General features: G+C 35.9%; 3 protein-coding genes across 5 annotated transcripts; all 3 read right to left on the reverse strand.

Moving 5' to 3' along the window:
- Positions 1-641: 641 nt before the first annotated feature.
- Positions 642-2,399, reverse strand: LOC100747870 (gamma-aminobutyric acid receptor-associated protein). Its single transcript, XM_003484902.3, has 3 exons — positions 1,934-2,399; positions 1,004-1,201; positions 642-915 (listed from the first exon to the last, which is right to left on the reverse strand). The coding sequence occupies exons 1-3, from the start codon at positions 2,021-2,023 to the stop codon at positions 850-852; spliced, it is 354 nt and encodes a 117-aa protein (XP_003484950.1). The 5' UTR covers positions 2,024-2,399; the 3' UTR covers positions 642-849.
- A 645-nt stretch (positions 2,400-3,044) lies between these two features.
- Positions 3,045-4,242, reverse strand: LOC100747627 (60S ribosomal protein L22). Its single transcript, XM_003484900.4, has 4 exons — positions 4,138-4,242; positions 3,733-3,873; positions 3,409-3,530; positions 3,045-3,267 (listed from the first exon to the last, which is right to left on the reverse strand). Exons 1-4 carry the CDS (start codon positions 4,144-4,146, stop codon positions 3,120-3,122), a joined length of 420 nt encoding a protein of 139 aa, XP_003484948.1. The 5' UTR covers positions 4,147-4,242; the 3' UTR covers positions 3,045-3,119.
- Positions 4,243-5,966: 1,724 nt separating this feature from the next.
- Positions 5,967-23,015, reverse strand: LOC100742694 (vesicle-associated membrane protein 2). 3 transcript variants are annotated; one of them, XM_024368361.2, is made up of 6 exons: positions 22,859-23,015; positions 17,736-17,953; positions 16,089-16,168; positions 15,953-16,004; positions 15,055-15,113; positions 7,155-7,242 (listed from the first exon to the last, which is right to left on the reverse strand). In XM_024368361.2, coding segments are annotated over exons 1-5 (366 nt in total). In that variant the 5' UTR covers positions 22,861-23,015; the 3' UTR covers positions 7,155-7,242; positions 15,055-15,099. The 3 variants fall into 3 exon arrangements, with proteins under 3 accessions (XP_012242220.1, XP_024224129.1, XP_012242226.1); XM_012386803.3 differs by lacking the exon at positions 7,155-7,242 and adding an exon at positions 9,912-11,547; XM_012386797.3 differs by lacking the exon at positions 15,055-15,113 and having other exon boundaries at positions 5,967-7,242.
- Between the last annotated feature and the right edge of the window lie 164 nt (positions 23,016-23,179).

Raw genomic sequence — 23,179 nt, forward strand, 5'->3', positions numbered from 1 at the left:
CTTCAAAGAAAAACATGTTAAAAATGAACGAACCACGACGAAAACATATTAACTATGAACGAGTTGCGGTTTCAATCGTTTTCTCCTGATATCGTGAATTTGTACTTTCATACTGTCAAAATGGATGAATTTTTTCGATAGGGAAACAATTATGTATTAACAAAATTTACTTTTATAATTTTTTTATTGACCCACATCCAGCCAACAAATTTACTGTTACATTACATTATTCATTATTATAACAAATTTTCACTTCACCATATGCTCAGTAAGTTCTTTTAATTTTTTTTTTTTTTTTATGGTCAAATTATAATGAAACATGCAAATAAGATACTAAATAAGAAAGTCTAAATAAGAAAAATTTGTCACATAAAACAACTACACAGAATTATAAATTTATCATAAGACCATTCTAAATATTAATAACTTTTAAATAATTATTAAAGCATGTAAATATATTTTTATAACAATTATGAAGTTAATTATTCTTCTTAACATTAAGAAAGTTTTTCGTTTTTAATGATTTTTCAATTTTTTATGCATTAAAAAAATCATATAACATAACTATGATCTTTACATCTTGAATTCCTAAACTTCTTCAATTAGCGGTGAGTGATGGAATCAAAAAAGTACAACGTTCGTATATTTGGCAGACGAACGCGTCCAATTTATCTTAAGGAAGCAAGCTTAAATTAGTATACAGTGCTAGAATTTTAATTTTCATTCAAAATAATTTAAAGATGTAATTTTGTTAACACTTCCAAAAGCTTCTAAAAGGACTACGTTATTGTAGATGGCAAATTTCTGTCTGCTCTTTTGTTTGGATGTTGTCTTCTTTATATTTGTGAATTAGTGTCCATACACATTCTCATCGCTGTATGCTATATAGAGGAAAAAATCTTCTTCATGATGTTCCTATGAAAAATACAAATCACAATATAAATATTACAAATGTAATAAATGTTTATCTATGTCTAGAATGAAGTTTGAATTATATAATTACCGCATAAAGAGATCCCATGGTAGCACTTGTTGGAGGAATAATGTTGTTCACAAAGAAGAAGAGAGCATCTTCTGGACGTAAGTGAATTCGTTTACGGATTAAAAAGTAAAATTGTCCCACAGTCAAATCAGATGGTACTAGATATTTTTGTTTATCCAAATCACTAATTTTAGCTTTTGGAGCCTTCTCAACGATAACCTAGGAAATATAAATTTTTTATCAATATCATTTACGAAATAATACAATGAAATGCGTAAATCATTAATTTTAATTGCAAATTCAGTTATATTTTAATAAAAGGAAAATCTCAAACTTTGTTTCAAACTCAAAGGAAAATGTTTCAAACTTTGGCTCATTGTCAAGATAAGAAGCCATTCTTAAATACATATTTGATATCACATAAATTTGACATTTATCCCAGTTTTCAAAGTAACAACAGTTGGTCTACATTTTCAATGTTCGTTCTATGCGTGTAAACGAAGTTTGTCGACATGTAAAAATTTCAGGGAAACGGCGAAACGGGGAAAATACTTTCCCTTTCGTTTGATTTTTATCATTTGAAAATTATAAGTAAGAGCGTAGTACGATCAATAGACTTGAGCAATTGCAAGGCGAGTGCACAAAGAAATTCGACACGAATGGTGAATTTAATCGTTAGCGTCCTGATCGAGCGAAAAAATATTTCGTCTCGAAATAAAAGAGTTTACAACGTAGAAAGTCGACCTTGGTTCATTTCAGACCAGGAAATTCTCGGGTTACGGAACGAATCGATTAGCGACGAATTACAGTAGTCTAGTTGCTCGTAAAAGAATAATCTTAATCATGATGAATTAATGGTTTTTCGAAATGATGCAATCTCTCTGTATTAGAAGGGAAATAAATTTGTTTCCATTGACCAAATGGTTAACTTTTTCGAGCAGGGATACTCACGGGAACCCTTTCGGGATATTTTCGTCGAATTTTTTCACCCTCGACCTTCCTTCTTTCAAAAGAGTGTTTCTCCTTGTAATGAAACTTCATCGTTCTCGCACGCTTGCACGAGACCCGTGCACTTTAATAAAATCGTTTCTTCTCTAGGGTTATCAAAATCTTTTTCCTATCGACTCATACGATGATTCTGAACTGGAAATACGACGATACGATGATATTCTTCTCCACTTCTGTCACAACAATCACCGTGCGTCAGTTACACTGCGCACTGTAATTTGCTTTTCCACTCTACGCGGACGTGAAATAGTCCCCTGGTTTCCACTGGAAAACTCGACGAAAGATATATAGAAATTGGACGATATCTCTTAGCAATTTGTATATTCAAGTTGTGTGAGTTCTGACGTGTTATCGCAATGTCTGTTTAGTGAGACAGAGAATGATTTCAATGATCCGTTTAATACATAAAACAGGACCGTCTCTACGAAATTTTCCTTTTATACGATAGCGTTTGATATACATTCAAAACGAAACGGTTATATTAATTTATTATCCGACTGTCGAAATTTGCGAATAAATTTCTCGTTCATTTGTACAAACATCTGTATTTGAAAAAAAAGACGGTTTCTCGCGGAACTTCATTACTTGTAACATTATTTGTTTAATTATATCTTTTATTCTTTTCACAATTTGTATCTTCCTTTTAGAATTAACGTTGACTATAATTACAGTTAGGAGATTAATTGTATGAAAAAATTAAAATTTTCCGTGAACAAAAGTATACAAATTGTCTGGGATCTAGTTGAACCTTAAATAGATACGAGCCTGTTAATAATAAAGAGTGACATGTTTTTCACTACTACGCGTTTGGTGACGCATCTTTTATTCTCAACATTATGAAGAATTTATAACGCATACGTAATGATAAATTTTGTTCTTTTTTTCTTTTTGATAATTGAATACGTGATTTATTGTATACGTTACGTGCGATTTCGCATTTATTACAGTGTCATTTCCAATAAATTGATTTTCAATGCACTCATAAAGTCGAATTAAATTAATTTCGAAGAAATTGAGGAATGGTATGATTTTATATTTTTTAAAAAATGCAATACAAACTTTTTGTTTTATTTATTTGTAGAAATATGTACAGATAATTCTGTAATTGCATATAGAATTAAAGTAAACTTTATTCTGCATCTTCTTCGTCATCATCCTCTTGGCTGTTAATTTGGAAGTACCTTAACTCGTAGGTTTCTTTATCTTTTGACACAACGCGTAGCCAATCACGCAGTTTATTCTTTTTCAAATATTTTTTTGTCAAATATTTAAGGTATCTATATAGACATGTTATTGAATTAGTGCAAATATCAGTTATCTTGTAAGAATATAACGCAAAACCCACAAATCATTAATGTTAATAAAAAGTTGGTTTTTTAAATTACAAGTATTTTTCTTAAATACTGGACGATACTCACCGCTTTGAGAAGTCAGTATCACTATTAACAGATAGTTTCATCTTATCCCTTTCCAAGGTTACACTGTTACCAAAATTGTTTGTCTTCCCTGCAACCTTAATTCTTTCATGCAGATATTTTTCCTATAAAAAAAGAACAACATTACTTACACATAACATTATCAATTTTAATATTCCCATCATCTCTGATAATGTGAAGTTAATATAAGATTAAGATCGCACTGAATAATTAAATTTATATAGAGATTAGAATTAAAAAAATACGAAGAATTTCAGGAAAGAAGTAAAATGTGAAAAATAGAGAACAAAATTAAGGAAAACTCACAAAATTGGCTACATCCATAATGTTATCTTCTGCCGGATGAGTACAGTCAATAGTGAATTTAAGGGATACCTTTTTCTTTTGACCCTTACCCCGAAGGGCCTGTTTCTTTATGGTCGGTCCCTTAGACTTCTTTGCCGTTGGCTGAAAAATATATAATTCCTCATTTTAAAATTCTTTTAATTAAAAAATTACGCTTGTTGTGGATACATGTGCTAGCCTCTGATAGACGTCTATGTTGGAAGTTTACAATATCCAACGATATCTTTGTAATCTTTTCGAAAATGGAAATAAAATTGTATTATGATGAAAGGTCACAGCACACTATTTTATATGTTCTACGAAGTTTTAGCAAATTTTTAAACGTTTTCGAATTATTTTTATATTTTTGGAGAGGAGGAAACTTACTGGAGACATGTTTACAAATGGTCGACAAATGGAAGAATCTACCGCTACGCGGCGCTACGGTCATTTCATCACTGTCATGAACGTAGCAGCTCCAAATGGAACCCCGAGGTTAGATAAATGTTCTAAAAAAAAAATTGTCCTTAATATTTTTTATTCGATTGTGTTGTTTATCTCTCGATCACAATATTTAATGAGCTCAACAGTAATAAAATACATTTGTAGGATGAATATAGTAAAACATTTACAAACAGATATTTTTATCTTTTCCATAATTGTGTTTATTTAAGACTAATATACAGTAACATCTAAAACTAGATGAACATAGATTCCTCGATCAGTAAATCGAATGACGCTCAACTGAATCAATTATCGCGAATATTAATCGTATCTCTATACCTCGTAATAATACGTTAAACTGCCTATGTGATAAAGCCTTCTTACATAGTAATACGTATAATTATTCTCTTCATACTTACAAACATCTTAAATAATCGTTTCTCTATTGTTCTTCGATTCGTGGACATAGTAATAAGCATCTCGGAGATAAAGGGAGGGTCATCGAGGGATAAATGGACTGGTTATTTAATTGCATCCTGAGCAAGGAAAGTATGCTTCGAGAGATCGATTTTTACAGTAATTAAGGGGGAAACGTTTTACGATTGTTAAACCTCGAAATCTTGTTCATATTTCAACAGTGTAGCAAAATGAATGATCTTACTTCTAACGGTTTCTTTTCGATAAACATTGATTGCAACCCTTACAAATTCTTTGCATTTTAGCGTTTTTAAAGAGATATTTCTTCCATACCATCTCTTACATACAAAGATTACGTTTCTTCTGGAACATCTAGTTACGGTACATACGGTGTATGCACATACATAGATACACATACAAGCGTAGTCGCATAGTTTAAGGAGAGAATCAATCATCGTGTTTCCTACGATTTTCTTAATCATTTATGGAAATTGAACGATATTTTATGATAAGGTTTAATAAACGAACTGGATGAAACATTAATCAGACTAGGCCAATAAAGAGAAGAATATCAAGAAGTTGCCAGTTAGTTCGAGAAAAGAAATCTCTATCGCGATATCGATTTTTAATCATCGAAACATTTCTTTATTTCCGTTTCGTAAAGAAAAAAAAAATTGTATCACTGAATACTATAATTAAGAGGATTACGATAACTGGTTGTCGCTAAACAGAGTGAGCATTCCCTTAGGTGCGATTTCACACATAAAAATAATAGAAAATCTTTATCAAATCCCTATCCACAAATGCTCCCTTTTTCGACAGTAGCCTATCGTTTCTGATATAATAAATTATATAATTATAATATGAATTACAAGCAATTGTTGATAATTCGATTAGTCATCTTTAAAAAATCGGCAAATATCTTCATTAATACGACTTATAACGAAGTATGGATCATTTCGAAAAAGGGGACATTTATGGGCCAAATTTTCTTTCGATCATTTTCGTTCCATCTTCTAGTCGCGCGTCGACACATAAAAAGTAGCGTACTCAATATAAAGTCTAAAAATCATAAGACAATGAAATCTCTGGTTAATAAAGAGCTGGTTGTAAATAGGGACTAAAGATGAATTACCCGAATCCGTGAAAACAGGATCCACAAAGAAGAATCGTTCAAACGAATCAACGTGGAAATCATCCTTCTTAATGCATTCATTAATTTCCATTCAGAACAACAATTGCTAATCTTCATTTATGAACAGTGCCAAGTAAAGAATAATAAAACATCAGGCTAACAGTCTCTCTCACTTTCTCTCTGCTTCTCTGTCGGTTTCTTTCTTGTCATTTTTTTTTCGTCGCAATATCTACTACGTATTTATAAGTCACATTGCTTATATGTATGTATATATATATATATATATATATATATATACACATATATATATACACATATATATGTATAGTTCAATCTTACATCGATAATTCGTAATAATTTATGTACATATACACGTATATACGTAGATACACATGTTCGTCCACCGACACGTGAACATTGTCCTCCCCCGTATTTTGTTCATTCGTTTCCCCTCTTACTAACTCTTCGGCTAGGATTACCATTACGCGAATCGAGTTAAATCTTCCAGTTTGTCGAGGTCGACGACGATATACAGAAAAATCTATACCTAGACAGATTGCTATCTTTTCTTCACGAAATAAACGTTCTGGAGGGTCGATCAACTTCCCTACCGGCACTCTAAGTGCTCACCACCGAGCAGGAAGTGTATAGTAACAGACGGAGACTGTACCTACAAGCTATTATGGAACTCGCGATTTTATTTTTCATTCTCCAGCAGCGTACTTTTTAACACATTAACTGCACAAAGGAACTAACAGTATGCGCCACGCGTCTCTATCTTGTGATTCTTTTACGGGCTTTACGGTTGGATTGTACTCACTGCGATCGATAAATACGACAGAAAGGATAAATGGCGGCGCTTGCTTGATCGAAACAGAGAACACCTTTAGCAAATCGATTATTGTATTGGTTTTGTTCATGTTCGTGGATTGCATCGCGGCAGTTAACGCGTTAGCTGTTCGTTCCTCGATCAAACGTTTATTTCACCGACTCTTGTGAAGATTCGATTCTTCTTCTATCTCGTTGAAGAGGTCGAAAAGAAACCTGTGCTGATTGTGGGATCTGAATTTTGGATACGGTTCAACGTGGTCACGCGTCTAACGATCGGGTTTCTCGATTGGAACCTCCTTTCTTTTTTCTTCTCTTCTCTTTATGTTCTGTTTCTTTTTAAAATGCTCTTTCACTTGGTTTCTCAAGCCAATAGATTTCACGTTGCCCGCTTAAGGTTAACTCGGAAAATTCTTATTGCGATACGGTACGGTACGGAGAAGTGTATATTTTTCTATCTCTTTTTTACATCACGCTGTGAATGCCGTTCAAGTTGCCAACTAACGCTGCACCAGCGGTTTGTGATCCGCTTGCACCGCCTGCTCCGCCGGCTACACCTCCTGGTGCAGCGGCTGGTCCGCCAGCGGCGACAACTTGGCCCGGAATCTGATTTGGTGGTGGGTAGGCAAAGGCTGGAGGCGGTGGTGTCGATTCTGGCATGAATTTCGCTGCAAAAACGGAATCGCACGAATTATTTCCGATCAATACGTTATCGTCGAATAAACAGAAATTGAGAAATTAGTAGAGAGATGGAAGGACGTCATTTTTCGATCTATATATCGATTTTGTATATCTTTTTAAAGATTAGGGAAAAACGAAATTAGTAAAAAGACGAGCGCAAGTAGGAAATTCAATGTAACGAGTATTGTTTACTTTGGTCTTTCTTATTGTTAGATTAAGAGGATACGACGTGAGAAGCTTCTCGCTTCGGTTTTTAAAGTTAGGCCAACAAGCACTTTGCTTTAGAACCTTCAATAAGGGAAACTTAATAAGATATTAGATGGTAATGATGTCCATTTATGTTCGAATAATTGTACGGAAATTTAGGAGGAAGGGGGTTATGTATCTGTCTGTTTATTGGCGATTGACGAATGTAATAAATGTATGTTGAACACAGGCAAGGGTTGATTGATCTTAATTGCGACTTGTAATTTTGTAGATCGCTTGAATCACAATGATAAACGCGATTTTCTCGGAACACCGATATACATTTACAAATGAAACACATTAAATTGATTAGATGACAATTGTTTTTGGTAAAAAGAAGTATACGAGAATAGAAAAGAAAATGAATAAGGAAAGTATATTCAGAGTTCTTACCTCCTATTGGAGTTAAATAGGTATTAGATTCTAAATGGTTCCTTTTCTCCGTGGTTAACGGTGAGATATTTTTCTAGGTTGACAACTTCAATCGATTAACGTCGACTTTTTCTGGCCACGACCGTGATCGAAATTCGGAACCTCGTATTTCTCGTTATTAGAAGAACAGTGTCTTCGAGGTGGAATTTCGTCGAACGTGAAAGGAAAGGAAAATAGAAAATGATAAAAAGGCATCCCTAACACGATCGTACCCAAAACAGAGTCGCGTAGGAAGTTTCCACTTCTTTTTCTTTCCGTTTGCTCTCTACAGCTGTCTGTTTTTTTTCTGACCACGCACTGTAATTTTTATTCGATACTGTACAATGTTGAAAGCAACATAATCATGATCATAATCGTCGTTAATAATTAACACGCACACGGTCAAGGTATCGCATGACGTACAGTTATGCGTTTTATATTTCTTTCTTTCTTTCCTTTTTCAAACACAATCTAACCATATTTAAACGCTATGATTTCGGATTCGAATAAGAATCCTATCTGAAACTCCTTCTCCCCCAACGATCGATAATGCTTGCTATTCCGCGTTTAACAACTTCTGGTCCCCTTCTTCGCGTAGTTTCAACGAATCATTAGAATCTTGTCAGAAAGAAGAAGAAGAAACGATTGCTTCCACTGACAGAGGACAGAATTTGGAAGAAGTCCGATTTCGTAGCTGATTATTCCATCATGTCATTTTCTTTTTCTCCAAATGAATGAATTTTTTTAGAAGTAAAACGGATATACGCGGAGGAAGGGACTCGATGGACTCTAAATGCCAAAATTGGAATGGTTCGTTCGTTCGATGGATGAACACGGATGAACACAAGAGTAAACGAGTGAAATGAAAAGGAAACCATCGACGACTTCCTCGAGCTGCCTGAGAAGTCATGCCGTTGAATGCGCTTCCTTTCATCGGATTCTTTCTTTCGTGTATAGTGGTTGACTTGATAATGGTAAACTTTGAGGATATCGTTTCCTCTGTGGAACCGTGTACGAAGTGCCGACGAAGAACGATGACACATTTCAGTCAAAATCATCTCTATACACAAAAATGTTTCTCTAAAAATGTCGAAAGCTTGTAATCCACGAGTGTAGCTGTTTCGAGTTGAAAGGGGTATAAATTCAAACTTGTTACAAGTATTTTAAATGATCCTAGAAATGCACTTCTGTACGTTGTAAGTAGTCGTACACTAGGCACGTAAGTACGTAAGCAGTCGAGTAGAAATTCTGCAAACGAAGTGCATAAGTATGCTGCAATATAATAAAAACGTCTTCTGCAACAACAGCTTTTAAACTTTTTCAACTTTTTGTGCATAGAGTAGACTTCGTAACATTGTCTTGGATCATCGACGACACTCCATACCGTGTATCTTTTCCGTTTTGTTTCGTTTCTTCGAAATGGCCAATGGATTCCACGGTGGTCACGTTGCACGGTTTTTATCTTGTTAAATATTATCCTGCACTATTATTATTGTTATTGTTGTTATTATTATCATAATTATTATTATCATTATTATTAGTATTATTATTAGTATTTATTATTATTTATTATTATTATTGTTATTGTTATTATTGTTATTATTATTATTATTATTATTATTATTAATATTAACATGTATACATAACATTTGAAGATAATTCTTCAAGCCTTAAAACGAACCTACATAGGTGCCTCGAGCAAATCGATGCGTCTCTCTCTTTTCTCGCTCATAGCATTATTTTATTTCATATTTTCTTGTATTTATTTCCTTTTTTTATTTCTTTTCCGCTCTTTATTTTTGTTCTTTAATCTTGTCCGCCTTCTCGTTTCGTCGCACAGGTTGCTCGAAAACATTTCGTTGCCATCTTCGACGAAGGCAGGCTTCTTCTACTTATTTAATTCTCCGATTAGATGGAAGGATAACGGACGCGAAAGAACAAAGAATGCACGTGACTCTCTTTCTTTCTCTCGATCTCCCTTTCGCTCTGTTTTTTTACTCTCTCGCTCTCACGCTCACTATCTTGCATAGTTTCTCACCGTGGTATCATATATCTTTCTTTCTTCTCTTTTTTTCGAGTCGTTTATTTAATTATTAGCAGTTGGTCATAATCGAACGAACATGAAGGAGAAATGATATTATTTACAATACGAGATGTACATATATGTTACAAGCAGAGCGTACGATCCACGCGTGATATGGCCGATCTTTCCACTTTTAATTGATATTCAGAAGCGTAAAAGTCCTACCGATATTCGTCATTTTCCCTTGTGCTTAATCCTAATTCATACATTTTATCGTGAAACGTCTTTTAAAAATGAATGAAACGATCGGAAAGGAAACGCAGCGAGATCTCGACAATGAGAAGCGTTTGGCAATAAAGATTACATGATCGTAAAGATTGGAAGGGATGGACAAGAATCTTCGAACAACGGATGATTTCGTTTTATCGTTGTACAAGCTCGAGTCTCGAAGCAGAATCACAAAATGGTTTGGAACGATGGAAGATCCGCGTTCTCTCGATTTCTCTCCTGGATCGTACGCTCTTCCTCGTAACTCGCCATACATGTTTTATTTATAAAGTAAACGTCGATATACATTTATACACACATTTATTTATTTATATTCGGCACTTCTTTACGGAAGGAAGGGGGACACAATGAAAATTCCCTACGACACGCTGCCTTCGTCGAAAAGATCCTGCTAGTTTTTACGGACACCCTGTATCGCGATAATTCCTCATCTTCTCTCTAACTCCCTTCTTCTCTTTGTACACACTGGCCATTAATTATTCTCTCTCCTTTATTCATTTATTTAGCGCGGATTAGCTCACAAGGATGGACGAAGGAAGGCAAGAATCGATCAATTATTAGATCAGTCATTACATCCTCTTCTTCTCTATTCCGTACGATCACCGTTTTTCCGTTTTGCTATCGGCCGATGTAACGGTTACAATGCTTAGACGAACGATCCACGAAAGTTTCTAATTGTAAACCATTCGCTTTTTTTATCGTGCGTCTCCTCCTTTCGCGGCCGGCCTTCGTCCATTTGTGAAACGTTGACAAAACGAATTTGATCGAGTCCACTGTCGTGTTCGAATCGAAAGCATCGTTTTGGATCTCGAACATGATGGCGGAATTGCAAACGGAACCGCAATCGTTATGATCTCTTCTTCTTCGATCTTCTCTTCCTCGATATAACATATCCTTTACATTTCAATTTATTCTTCGCTTCTTTCTTTTTTTCTGATTTTATTTTTTGAGTTTTGCCGAACTTGGAAGATCGAAGAACCTCTATCAATAATCGATACTCTCATCGATCACCCGTTATTACCACTGTTCCTCCACTTCTTTAGGTTACTTCGATCTTATCGTACAATGCTTCCTTATTGTTGCTTTCCTATTGTTGCTGTTACTTGTTGCTCATCGATCGTGTGTAGCCTTTTCCATCCTTTTTTTCTTTCATTGTAACGCAGTCTCAAACTCGTCTCACACGTTCAAATTCCCCGCCGTTTGTTCACTCGTCTTCCCTTCGCTGTTGGTTGCTTTTGTTTTCTGTTTTTTTTGCTGTTGTTGTTGTTGCCTTAATTTTACTCACGTGTACAGTTTTGCGAGTCGCTGCCGCCGATGGCGCTCGCTGAAAAGAACAACAGGCGATTGTTTTTTTTCCTTGTCCGTTTCCAAGCGACCGCTTTGTTTTGCAACATCTTTCATCTTGCCGGACGTTTCAGTCACATCGCTTGGTTTCGTTTCGATCTTTTAGTTTTTTCTTTTTTTTTTTTTTTTGGTATTCTTCGCATGCAGAATGCCAGTCTACGACCATCATGGACAAAGATAGCTTTTCTCGATAAAGATCGGACAAAATGGGAGAAATAAATGAAACCTGAGTCACACACAAGCCAAAGTAATCAACTTCATCGGGGGTTAATCGATTGAATTTTGGAAAATTGAACATTCTGATACATTCTATGCAAAAATAGGGAATTTTTGAAAAATTATCAGTCGATCAGTTTGGTTTCTGAGTGCCACGTTTATTCTAAAGAAAGTAGGAAGCTCTAGTGGCTATAACATGCCAGAAAAACAACTGACTCCAAGCAAACAATTAATAGCGTACTAATTAATGGCGAACTTTTTCTTTTGAAACGATACGGCGCGAAGTATGTAGGTAGAGACGCTTTTAATCGGACGATCTAATCGCACAGAGGCGCAAGAAATCAGTAGTTATTTCCGTTCTATTGTAACATGAAATTTACACCTTTGTCCACGATGATACACACATCTAATAGCCTACTCCTTAAATGCATATTCAGACATAGAAATACAAATTTATATAATATAATATTTCATAAGCAAATCGCATGCAATTTACGATCACATTTAACATCCAATATTGCTTGGAAATTCGTGTCTATACACTGATCGTTCGATGTAAAGACCGAACACCATTATCGCGTTTTTCTTCTTGCACGTTATCGTTGTGACTTTTATTTTGATATCGTTTGATATCGTTCCATATTTTTTTTTTCCTCGTGAAAACGTTCCTCGTTATAACGATCATTGTAATTCACTGGAAGCTCCGATAAAAGCGTTCCATCGAACTTTTTCTCCTCGTAATGTAGCACATAGTATAGTAGATAACCAGAGGAAGCCATGCATCTCTACGTTTCCCGATCGGGCGAAAAACTATGTGTCTATTGAAGGTAAAACATAAAAAATACATGCCCCATAATCGTTTACAAGCATCGAGAAACATGCAAACAGCATGAAGATCGTCCCAGAAATATTTCGTTTCGTTGAAAGAAATATTCGCATTCGAGATATTTTTACATTCATATAATTATCATATATATTGTTATGTAAATGTATATACCGGAACGGTGTTGGAGTTCGTGGAAATAAACAGGATCGATACGTGGCCAAATAAATAAATAAATAAAGAAAGAAAGTATTATAGAATCTCATGCTGAATCGAATATGCAAAATGTTTGGATTTATAAGCTGCGCGCAGAAATTGATCGAATTCTTAAAAAGATTCTATTTACGGTGATCTATGGAATATTATTTATTTCTATCTTGAAAAGAAAGAGAAAGGAAAAATATAGATTATGAAATTGAGAGATATTTTCACTTCTGCGCGTAGGAAGATATTCAATAAGATATTAAACTTAGAACCAGTATGCCGGAAGAAGAGAAAAATTCTTGTCTCCTTGTACGATGTCGAAGTAGAAGAAGAAGAAGAAGAGAAAGATATTGAAAAAGAGAATTGGTATCGATAAAGTGCATCAGTAAAATTTGTAGCTTACCGTACCGAAGAGAAGAGAGGGAGTGAAATAAAAGCTTTTATAGAAGTCTCTTTCGATTTTGTTGTTACTGTTGTTGTTGATGTTGTTCTTATTTGTTGTTCATAGGAGCAATATATATATATAGTACTTGTTGTTGTTGTTAATTGTCAATGTTGTCAATTTGTCGTTGTGGTGTTGTCCTTTCGTGTGTTTTCATTTCTCGGTGGTATTCAAGGGTTATCGCTCGTTTTTATCTCCGTTCACTGCACGCGACACGCACATTATCGTTTAATTTTCGTTTTCCCTGCTCTTTTTTCCACGCGACTACATGGCTACACGAGTCTCGTCGCACTTTTGTTCGTTTGCATATGTATCTCGTTTTTTACTCGACCACCAAAAAATTGAAAATCACTGGCTGGGACTAACTTCGGAAGAAAGACAGGGGATAATGCCACCAAAATGTACAGACAGACACATAACAGTAATTACGAGGCACGGGTCTGGGTGAATGGTTGCGTAGCTTTCAAAACGTTTTTCTGTTCGCGGTTTCAAGCTGATTGTCTTGCTGTGGAACGTCTTGAAAAAATTCAAAAAATCACCGCGTTCCTCTTCGAAAATACGCCTTGACCCCGTTAACGACACCTTTTAAGTTTTTACTCTCTCTTAACTTCCTTTTTTTTCTTTTTTTTTCCAATAACACGAGGTCCTGTCGCGACAGAGTCATAGAAACGAAACCGCGGAGGCTTTGATCTAGTGGCAACGTATAGAGCCATAGAGTTTAAATGCATCGATAAAAGACGCGTACTTACGACATGTTACTTAACTTTTCAGATACTTTGGAAGTTTCGTTGTTTGACCAACAACTTTAACATCGATTATTCTCGTAACTTAAATTCTTTCTCAAAGCCTCCAACGTTCGTGTTTGTGGCATCGCTGCTCTGGATCGTGTTGCATTGGAAGAGACACATCAGGATTGGTTGACGATTAGAGATTCTCGTCGAGAATTCATGAAACACCGTTCCTCGGTTTCCTTCTCGTTTCTGATGGTAGCGAACGTGCGTGATCTGTGATTCTTAATTGGAGCAGAGCACAGCGAAATCAGTGGTTCATGAATATACAACGAGCCTCGAAGGACGGTGGCGGTTCTTAGGGGAAATACAGATAGTGACAGATACACCAGCAAGTACCTATTACAGGCAGACAATATGTATATAACACCGATGATTAAGCGTCAATTTCATAAGCATCTCTCGCCATGTCTTTTGTTGGATCGCTTAACGACGTCGTTAACGTGATTTTTTTAGCATTTATGGTTTACGAAATTTAATGATGGAGAAACAAATAGAACGCGCGTAATGTCATACGGTTGAAGCAGCTAAAACAACCATATGCAAAAACATATAAAATATCCAAAGTACTCGTTATAATATTTAATAGGTAAAATTTACATTTTTGATTGTTTTCGTAAAATTATGGATCAATGCACAAATACATGCAGTTTAGTGATTTTACTCAGAGTGAAAATTTTGCTACTGAAACGATAATATCGCTGTAATTTCCACCGTTAAGGTTCCAACAAGAAAGATTCTTATGAAATTGCGAACATTCGCAGGAGAACATATGTACGCATGTTGAAGAAATTTCAGGATACGGGATATGGCTTTTGGGTGAGATAGAACAACGAGGACGGGCATATACATATCCGTATACAGGTATTTCGTACACACGTCCTACGTGAACAGATAAGGATAAAAATAGGAAAAAAATAGAAACAGATAAACAGAGAAAGAGAGATAGAGAGACAGAGAGAGAGACAGAGATATAACAATAATACGCAATGTCGCAGTTTTGTTGCTGTCTACCTTCAGACCCACTCACACACAAATCTTTTCCACCAACCAGCGCGTCTACATGAAGTTCGCTAGATGAAAAAGAAAAACACATAGAATTCACACGTTAGATTAGTAGCATATTAGCGCGTGATCCTTCTCGATCTTCTACGAACAGTTTCCTTCCGCGAGTTCGAGGGATCATTCCCTCGAAAGAGAGGAATAAAATCATTTCAATAATGGCGATCACGTCGAACGAGACTGTTCGATCAATCGCGAGGACTAATTGACATATATCGTTTAAATAGAAGTCTATTTGGCTTTTTTCTTAATACCGTCATAATAATTTTCTTCGATCTTTTTCAATTTACCAGAAACAATGATCGATAAGTTACGATATAAGCGAAGCACGGTGACACTTCTGTCGACAAGATTTTATCAGCTCGAGGAATTCCTAAGGGATGCTTGAAGGAATTCCCCGATCAACCGTGCAAGTTTATTGGTGACACTTCACTCAAAGGATATCATCGTCCCTTTGCGTCGTGCACAATATGATCTCGGTGACGGAGACCTCTTTTCAACACGAAAATGTAGACGCAAAGACATTAACCAGAAACGACCGATTCGGTTCTTCTTTAGACTATTATTAAATTCTTAAATTTAGCGAGACTTGTATCGTTTACGTTATCAGGGAAATTCTGCCAGTGTAATAATATAGCACGATACGATAATATACTAGCGATATTCTGATATTCTGATATTAATGGTATTAATAATATTTTAGATGATCGAGTATCGTTTTTAATTAACGCCGACCCGGTCGTTTTAAATCTTGGCGAGATACATCGATCGTATGACACAGAACATTTAGACAGTTACAATGGCAGTGTCATTAGCTTTAATAAGTGCATCTATGAATCTAATTACTTACCAACTATGATGGCCAATATGATTAGTGCGATGACGCCCATGATGATCATCATCTATAAGCAGGAAAGCAGGACGGGAGTAAAGAATTAAATTCAACGAATATTTCGATAAGATCATTAAATAGAAGGGTCTATTACCTTCAAATTTTGTAGCCAAAACTTCCTCTTCAATTTTCCTGCTTGTTGTTCAAATTGCGACGCTCCTTGCTGAAGCGCGTCTAAAAAAGGACACATTTTTTTTTAGAACAGAATTACACGTTTCATGAACTTTCAAGAAGTTTTGGCTATTTCTATGGCATTCAATTTTAAGAGTCCGTAGAATCTTGTAAACGGCGTTGGGACGAAGTTGTTCGGGCTTGAAATACTACGACGTGAAACTTTTATTAATTATTATTAAAAATGACTAAAATGAGGGAGGTCGTGCCATAGTCGGAAATATGCTTTTATCTTACGATACTTTGTTCTAACGTCTCATGTGATTACTCTGCCTGCCTTTTTAATGAGTTCTCGACCGGCGTCTAAATCAGTTCGAAAAATTGCTCGATACATTATGCAAAATATGATAACGAGCGTATAATTTACTTGTAAATTCAATTAACTGTATTATAAAAAGTTTCATTTCTATTTTTTTTATAACATAGAATTTAAAAATACGTTCTCTTAATATAAAATACTTTAAAGTGTAGGGTTTAAAAATACGAAGTCTTCCGTTACACTAAATATTTTCCTTAAAAGAATTAAGAAAGTATTTAAAACATCCAACGAATTTCTAAACAATTCTTCGATTTTCTAACATGTTTGAACTGTTTGAAAAATTATATACACGATACCGGTGAAAAATCCGGATAACGATCAAACTGAATGCAGGGAGAAAGATCGAGGATGGTAGTCCCGTAACATGCCATCGATTCCAGAGCGTCACAGTAATCGATATCAGCGTGTAGAGAGACGCGCAGGGTCGAACTACTTTAATGCCGTGCGAGAATGAATGGAGAGAATATCCTTGGAGCAAACGTAGCGAACAACTCGTCCTTCGGCTTAATCCGCCGCTTTGTGCGCTCGTAATCGCGCTGTGTGTATTTCCATTTCCCCCCATTTAACCATTATGGCATTCTTCCTGTGAAAACTTTCGTTGGATATCACGACGATGCACGTACAAAACACCAGACACAGAGGACATCACGTGTCTTTCGTTTAGTTACCGTCCCTCGTTTTTCTCTTTTATGACTCGTCGGCACTCGATATTTAAACTTTTAAATTTCATACGAACACATAGTTGCTGCTTGTTTTTTTTAAAGCGGAACTCCATTTATGTCAACCTATCAGGGGATAAATACTTTATGTAATAAGACTGAATGGTTCTCTATAATTAGATTTCAGATTTCTATATATTTATTAATTTGCATATAGAAAAATGCATAGAACGCGTGTAATAGACAAAAAGTAAGGCGCTTCTTACTATGTTCAATAGGTAAAATTATTCTTTATTTAAATCTTATTTCTTTAATTGTATTCATTTTTTGTATTTGTATTTCTTGTTTTTGTATTTGTAATTTGTATATAAATCAGTAGTCTGTCTGTAATTCTTTGTTACGTAATAAGAATCTTTTTTCAAAGAATTAGATTCGATTAAACATTAGCTTTCAATACATGGAATTCCATTGCACTCCTTGTTATTATGTCGTTATTATTAAGACATAAGTTCGAAGCATTTCAGGAAGTTTGTCAGGGAATATCTTACAAATATAAAGCAGAAATAAAGGAAAGATAAAGTTCAGATCTTACCTGCTCGATCATCGAGCTCAGAGAGCTTTTGATCACGTTCCAACACTTTTTCAACATTCGTTTTCATGATGTCAACGACCTCATCTACCTGCGCCTGCGTCGCCTGCAGTCGTTTCTGCGAGGCGATCTGCTGAGGCGTCCTGGGACCTCCGACGATTCCATCAGAACCTGCACCTGCACCCGCAGCAGCATCAGGTGCTAGACCGCCTTCGGTGGCCCTGCAATCATCATCAATGTTCCTCGTTTATCATGTTTCTCCGACTAGCCACATAATTTTCATCGTTCTTACTATCTATTCGATCTAAGATATCTATAAATTTAACGTTTCATCATCTGCTATCTATTCGATCTAAAATATCTATAAATTTTCTCCGTTTATCACTTTTCTCTCGCTATCCAGGTAATTTCCATCACTTACTATTCGATTTAAAGTAGCCATATAAATTTTCCATATTCCCTGCTTTTCTCACTATCCAAATAACGTTCGTACGTTTATGATCTATTCGCGATCCAAAGTATCTATTAAATTTTATATATTCGATTCAAAAATTTCCTATTAGCTTTCCCTGATCGAATTCCTTCGAGGAAAAAATATTTAAAATATTCTCGATGAATGGAAATTTCAGTCTCATTATCGTTGGTGGGTTAAACTTCCGGGAGAGGAAATTGAACGACAGATAGAGGAAGTAATGCACGCGTTGGAAGATTAAGGGCGAGTAGAAATCTTAAAGTGTCTAGACTGTTCTTTGCGAGATAAGCGCTCGTCAAGAGAGGATCCAGTCTTAAAAACAACTAATCTGATACTTCTTTTATTTTCTTCGTTTGCCTTCTTTGCCACGGCTTGTTATCAAATTTGCGTCATTGTTCCGAGAAGAATCAGATGGTGACCTACTCGTACATTGAATTTCTCGTGAAAACATCGTCGACGAGAAGGCTTTGTAATAAAATATTCTTTCACGTTGACATAATGATCTTTCTATTCTTCGTTTGGTTCGGTCGACTCAAAATTCATCGATCAATATCAAATTTATATCGTCACTTGTATATTTCGTTTCTTTTAAATCTGGCTATGGATACGTTGTATCAATTAAAACGTGTTGCATTCACGTGTTGAATATAACGTTTATAGTGTTTCTCAGAATCTGTTCGTAGATATTACGACTCGATTCTCTATATTATGGTAGATACTGCGATATTCCCATCGAACCGAGGGCGGTGGCAAATACGAAAGGCCAAAGTTCGTGACACATTCGTGAAAGCTGCACGTTCGTCGTATAGCTGCTTTTGTCTGCTTATGATATCATCTCGTTCTGTTATCATCGCTTTCTAAGAACGCGATACAGTATATTAAATATTCTTCAGAGAAAAAGAAATGACTCGAGACACGTAGACGCAAATACGAGGATTCCCCTTCGAATTCTAAACGAATTCTATAATTAACTCTAATAAAAGATCTCATTGCGTTTCTCTCATTATGCGAGATAACAAATTTGATTTAACACGATTCACGTATTTTACTTTCATTCTACTAAAAATGCAAGGATCATGACCACGTGAAAAGGAAAAGCTAATACGAACTCCTATGATATTTGTATTGATACGTGACCAAACGTATCTCGTAAGGATTGATCTTTCAGACAGGGTAAGACCATTCCAAACACAACGAGGATGTTTAATTATCATGACAGGTTCGCGTTGGCGTTTCGTCGGCTTTATGCTTCAACATCGTGGAAAAATTTCACAGCGTTTCGTTGAATTACTGTCCACGTTTCGATTTCAATTATAACGATTTATTCCGATATCCAAGAGCTACATTCATGATTTGTTTCCGAACATACATACATCCTATCTACATTTTCTTCTATATTAGTTTGACTAATTAAGAAGTCACCCACGCAAATAGCTTCCTCTTTCATATACGATATCCGATACACACGCATCAAAACGATACTACTTCTAAAGAAATATCTTTCATAATTGGAAATTTCATTCGTTCTCTTCATTTCTGATTTTTATCAATCAGAGAAATTCCGATAAAGATATTTGGCAATTGAAAATTTTATTCATTCTCGTTATCAGTGAGTTTTGCTAAAGAAACGAAACTTTCAATGGCGATACGTATAACCATTTCGTGTGCGAACTACGTGTGTTCCGATTTGGAGCGCGTGCTCGAGATGGTGAATCAGGGTTTCCGGACATGTCGAGTACCGATGGCAGATTAAAAAGCGGTCGAAGAGGTTGCGAATTTTATTTTTGGTAGCCTATCGAACGACGGAGTAGCAACGGCCGATCGATTCACCGATTCAGTCGAGTACCACTCTAGGAATAGATGAATGTAATTCAGAATAGACTCGATGTTAATCTACGTCCACAGTACGTCCACAAGTCATGAATAAATCTTGAATCGTGTTCGTTGGCAGCAATGAACGCTGACTGATTCTTACGTGTTTGTTACGTATTTATAAATTGCAAAAATATATGAAAAGATTCAGAATAAAGTACTCGTTGTAATATTTAGTAGGTAAAACGAGTTTCTATTTCAGTTGCGTTTATAAAAATATGAAATTGCACGGACATTCACAGTCTACTCATTAGCGAACAACAAACGTTCACTCAGGAAGCGGTACATCAAAGGATCAGTTTGTGTTCGCGAGCTGTAGTCTGAATACGATGTTTATTCACAATCATTAAGGCAACTCGCGATCTAATTAACGCGGATGCGACATAAGAGAAACAAAACCATTAACGAGGTCCCATAATGAAGAACGCGAATTATTCCCCATGAAAAATTTTTACGTCGAAATAGAGGTGCTTTTTTGTTACGGGATAGAAAAGGGAAGCGTTCACCTGGTTTAAAGCCTTTATGCGTTCAAGCGGCTTATATAATCGGATTAATATATCGATTGAGGCAGGTACGTCGGTTATCGTCATTATTGAATTATCTTCGAGTCGGCTGCGAAATAGTTATCGTGATTATTATTTTAATCGCTCGATGCACGTTCTCTTCATGAATCACGAAATACTTTATCCGGTCCTCTTCAAAATCAATGTTTGACAAACTTTCGAGCAGTAACCTGTACAAAAGCTGCGCGAAAAGAAACTTTCATCGTTGTTCGAAAGCTTCCCGGTTTTATTTTTTTTTTCTTTTTTAATATTCACATCGATATCCTAATTTTAGAATTATCGAAGAACAGGTGACGTCAACGAAATATAACTGAATACCCTGTGCGCGATATATTATGACGTGTGTTATCTTTTTTGGAAAAGCGGAGATTACACGAAAGGATAGCTTATTTTTCTGCAACTCTGCGTGCAATTTATATGTTAAACATTTATTCTTTGAAGCTTCACTTAAAAGTTTGTAACTACGTGTAAGTACCATTCTGCGTAGACCTCGTTAATATTAATTAGAAACACTCGAGTGTACTATACTTTGAGATAAAGTTTTAAGATAAAACGCTTAAGACTAAACAGCTTAATGTTAACGAGTGCATAAAGAAAACAAAAAAGAGCAACAGAAAAGTATTTCAGAGAAGTGAATGGAAATATTTTCTATAAATAAAATGGTAGTCTTTTTCTTAACGAAATACAGATGAAAGTGAGTTATGATTATTATTCTGGTCAATTTTATATATGTTCCGTTTATGTGTAAGTTCGTAGTTTGTGTAAAGTCTGCGACTGAAAGTAACCGCGAAGCCTAAAGGTGAGCGGAAATAAAGAATATATATTATGCGTATAGAAATAGAGATGATAAGGTTAATTTATTATCTGTTGTTCAAAAGACACGTTTCATCTAAACCTGTTGTTCGAGCCATATTCCACATCTCGTCTGACTCTGTTTGAGACAATCTACTTTCATTCAGACACCTGATACGCGCCGGAAAACGGGCGTTTCTGTTTCGTCAAAGTCGTAGAACATTGCTGCAAATGTGCTCGCCATTGATTATCTAAATATAGAAACTACGAATAGAGCGTACAGTCCGTTGTGTTTCACGATTGATTGCCACCAGTACGTTTGTGTCTCTAATGAAATTTCGCGATTTTGCCAGTCGAAACATATGTGGTATCGATCGATGTCAGGAAACGGTTTACAAAATATCATGGTGCTACGAAATTATCACGAGGAAGAATATCAAGAAGCTAACGATAACAACTTAAATTTTATACGATTATTTAGAGATAATTTGCAAAGTAGAAATTGAGAGAAAAATGTAACTAAATCGCGAATCGTGAAAAAGATGATGGCAGATAAGGATGATGGCAGTAAAGTCATAAGCTGTTTCTGTCCCTCTCTGAAGCTTATAGACTTCGATCGTAAAGACGAGAGGCACGAGATCGAGTTCCAGAATTCAATGACCGCAATTCCACTATTCAAAAGAAATCGCCCCTATGGTCCGCTTTAAGCTTTGCTGCACTTTATTGGAAATTCTGGTGTGTGCTGCGAACAGGCCGTGCAGGGGAATCGATTGGCGACACAGGTCTAGGAAATTGCGTCTTAAAATCCGTCTTATAACAATCGAATTTCACACAGTGACAATTTCTACTCTATAAAGAAACGTTTGCCCAGGTTCAACTTTACGTGGGCAAAATTTAATTTTGACACTCGTATATAAAGAACGACTACTATTTCCAACTAACTGAACATTTCAATTTTTCATAAATGCCTCTTGCAAAAAAATAAATAAATTTTCGTACAACAGCCGAGTAATAGAAATGAGCTTGTCTTGAAAACAAGGAATTCATCGATAAAAATTCACTCGTTCATCTACATCGTCGATAAATTCGTGGATTTTTCAACGTGTCCATTCTTCCCTTTTATCAACGTGAAAACCGACGAAGATAATAAAGAACCAAGAGATTTACATTTCTATACAGCAGTGTCTATCGATTCTATCGCGTGGAATTTATTCGACAGGTCCCGATGGCAATTTCTCGTCATTAGAAATTACACGTCCCCGTCTGTGAAAGCGTTATAGATTCGCGGGGCGCTTCGATATAGACCCGTTCGCAGGGAATCACCAGTGCACACGGGTTCCTTGTTGGCTTTGCTCGAACGCCAATACACTTTCTGACGAGCACACGATCGGTCAAATTTCCTGGAAATCGTGAAGATTTCTACTCACATGTTGTTCGTCAATCGCTGTTGGTTTCCCGAACTAGAGCTATCCGCTGACTTGCCAACACCGTCAGATGACCGCGTACTTTTCACGAGCGACTGTCACCCACTAGACGGCCACGGTATTGATAAAATTTCCTGCGGCACCGCCGCGCCGCCGCTCCACCGTTATCTCGACTACCCTCGAACAGTTCGAATCGTCCCCCTCGTATTTCCAATTTTAACCTTCTCGTAAATTTCTTTCCTATCCGCTAATCATCGAATTGATAAAAAATGTCGTCTAATTAGACGATATACGAGATACATTGCCTGGAACGTTGATATAAAG

Source organism: Bombus impatiens, unplaced genomic scaffold (genome assembly GCF_000188095.3).
Source record: "Bombus impatiens unplaced genomic scaffold, BIMP_2.2 scf_0027, whole genome shotgun sequence".
NCBI lineage: Eukaryota > Metazoa > Arthropoda > Insecta > Hymenoptera > Apidae > Bombus > Bombus impatiens.

What these genes read in the sequence shown, in the direction of transcription:
- LOC100747870 (XM_003484902.3), bottom strand. Translation starts at nt 2,023, where the DNA reads ATGAAGTTTCATTACAAGGAGAAACACTCTTTTGAAAGAAGGAAGGTC. An exon ending in AATATCCCGAAAGGGTTCCC is followed by an intron (nt 1,202 to 1,933) that starts GTGAGTATCCCT and finishes TATATTTCCTAG; the next exon opens with GTTATCGTTGAGAAGGCTCC. An exon ending in CCATGGGATCTCTTTATGCG is followed by an intron (nt 916 to 1,003) that starts GTAATTATATAA and finishes TATTTTTCATAG; the next exon opens with GAACATCATGAAGAAGATTT.
- LOC100747627 (XM_003484900.4), bottom strand. An exon ending in TTATGGATGTAGCCAATTTT is followed by an intron (nt 3,531 to 3,732) that starts GTGAGTTTTCCT and finishes CTTTTTTTATAG; the next exon opens with GAAAAATATCTGCATGAAAG. An exon ending in GATACTGACTTCTCAAAGCG is followed by an intron (nt 3,268 to 3,408) that starts GTGAGTATCGTC and finishes ATGTCTATATAG; the next exon opens with ATACCTTAAATATTTGACAA.
- LOC100742694 (XM_012386797.3), bottom strand. An exon ending in TGAGCTCGATGATCGAGCAG is followed by an intron (nt 16,169 to 17,735) that starts GTAAGATCTGAA and finishes GTCCTTTTTTAG; the next exon opens with ACGCGCTTCAGCAAGGAGCG. An exon ending in TTTGGCTACAAAATTTGAAG is followed by an intron (nt 16,005 to 16,088) that starts GTAATAGACCCT and finishes TCCTGCTTATAG; the next exon opens with ATGATGATCATCATGGGCGT.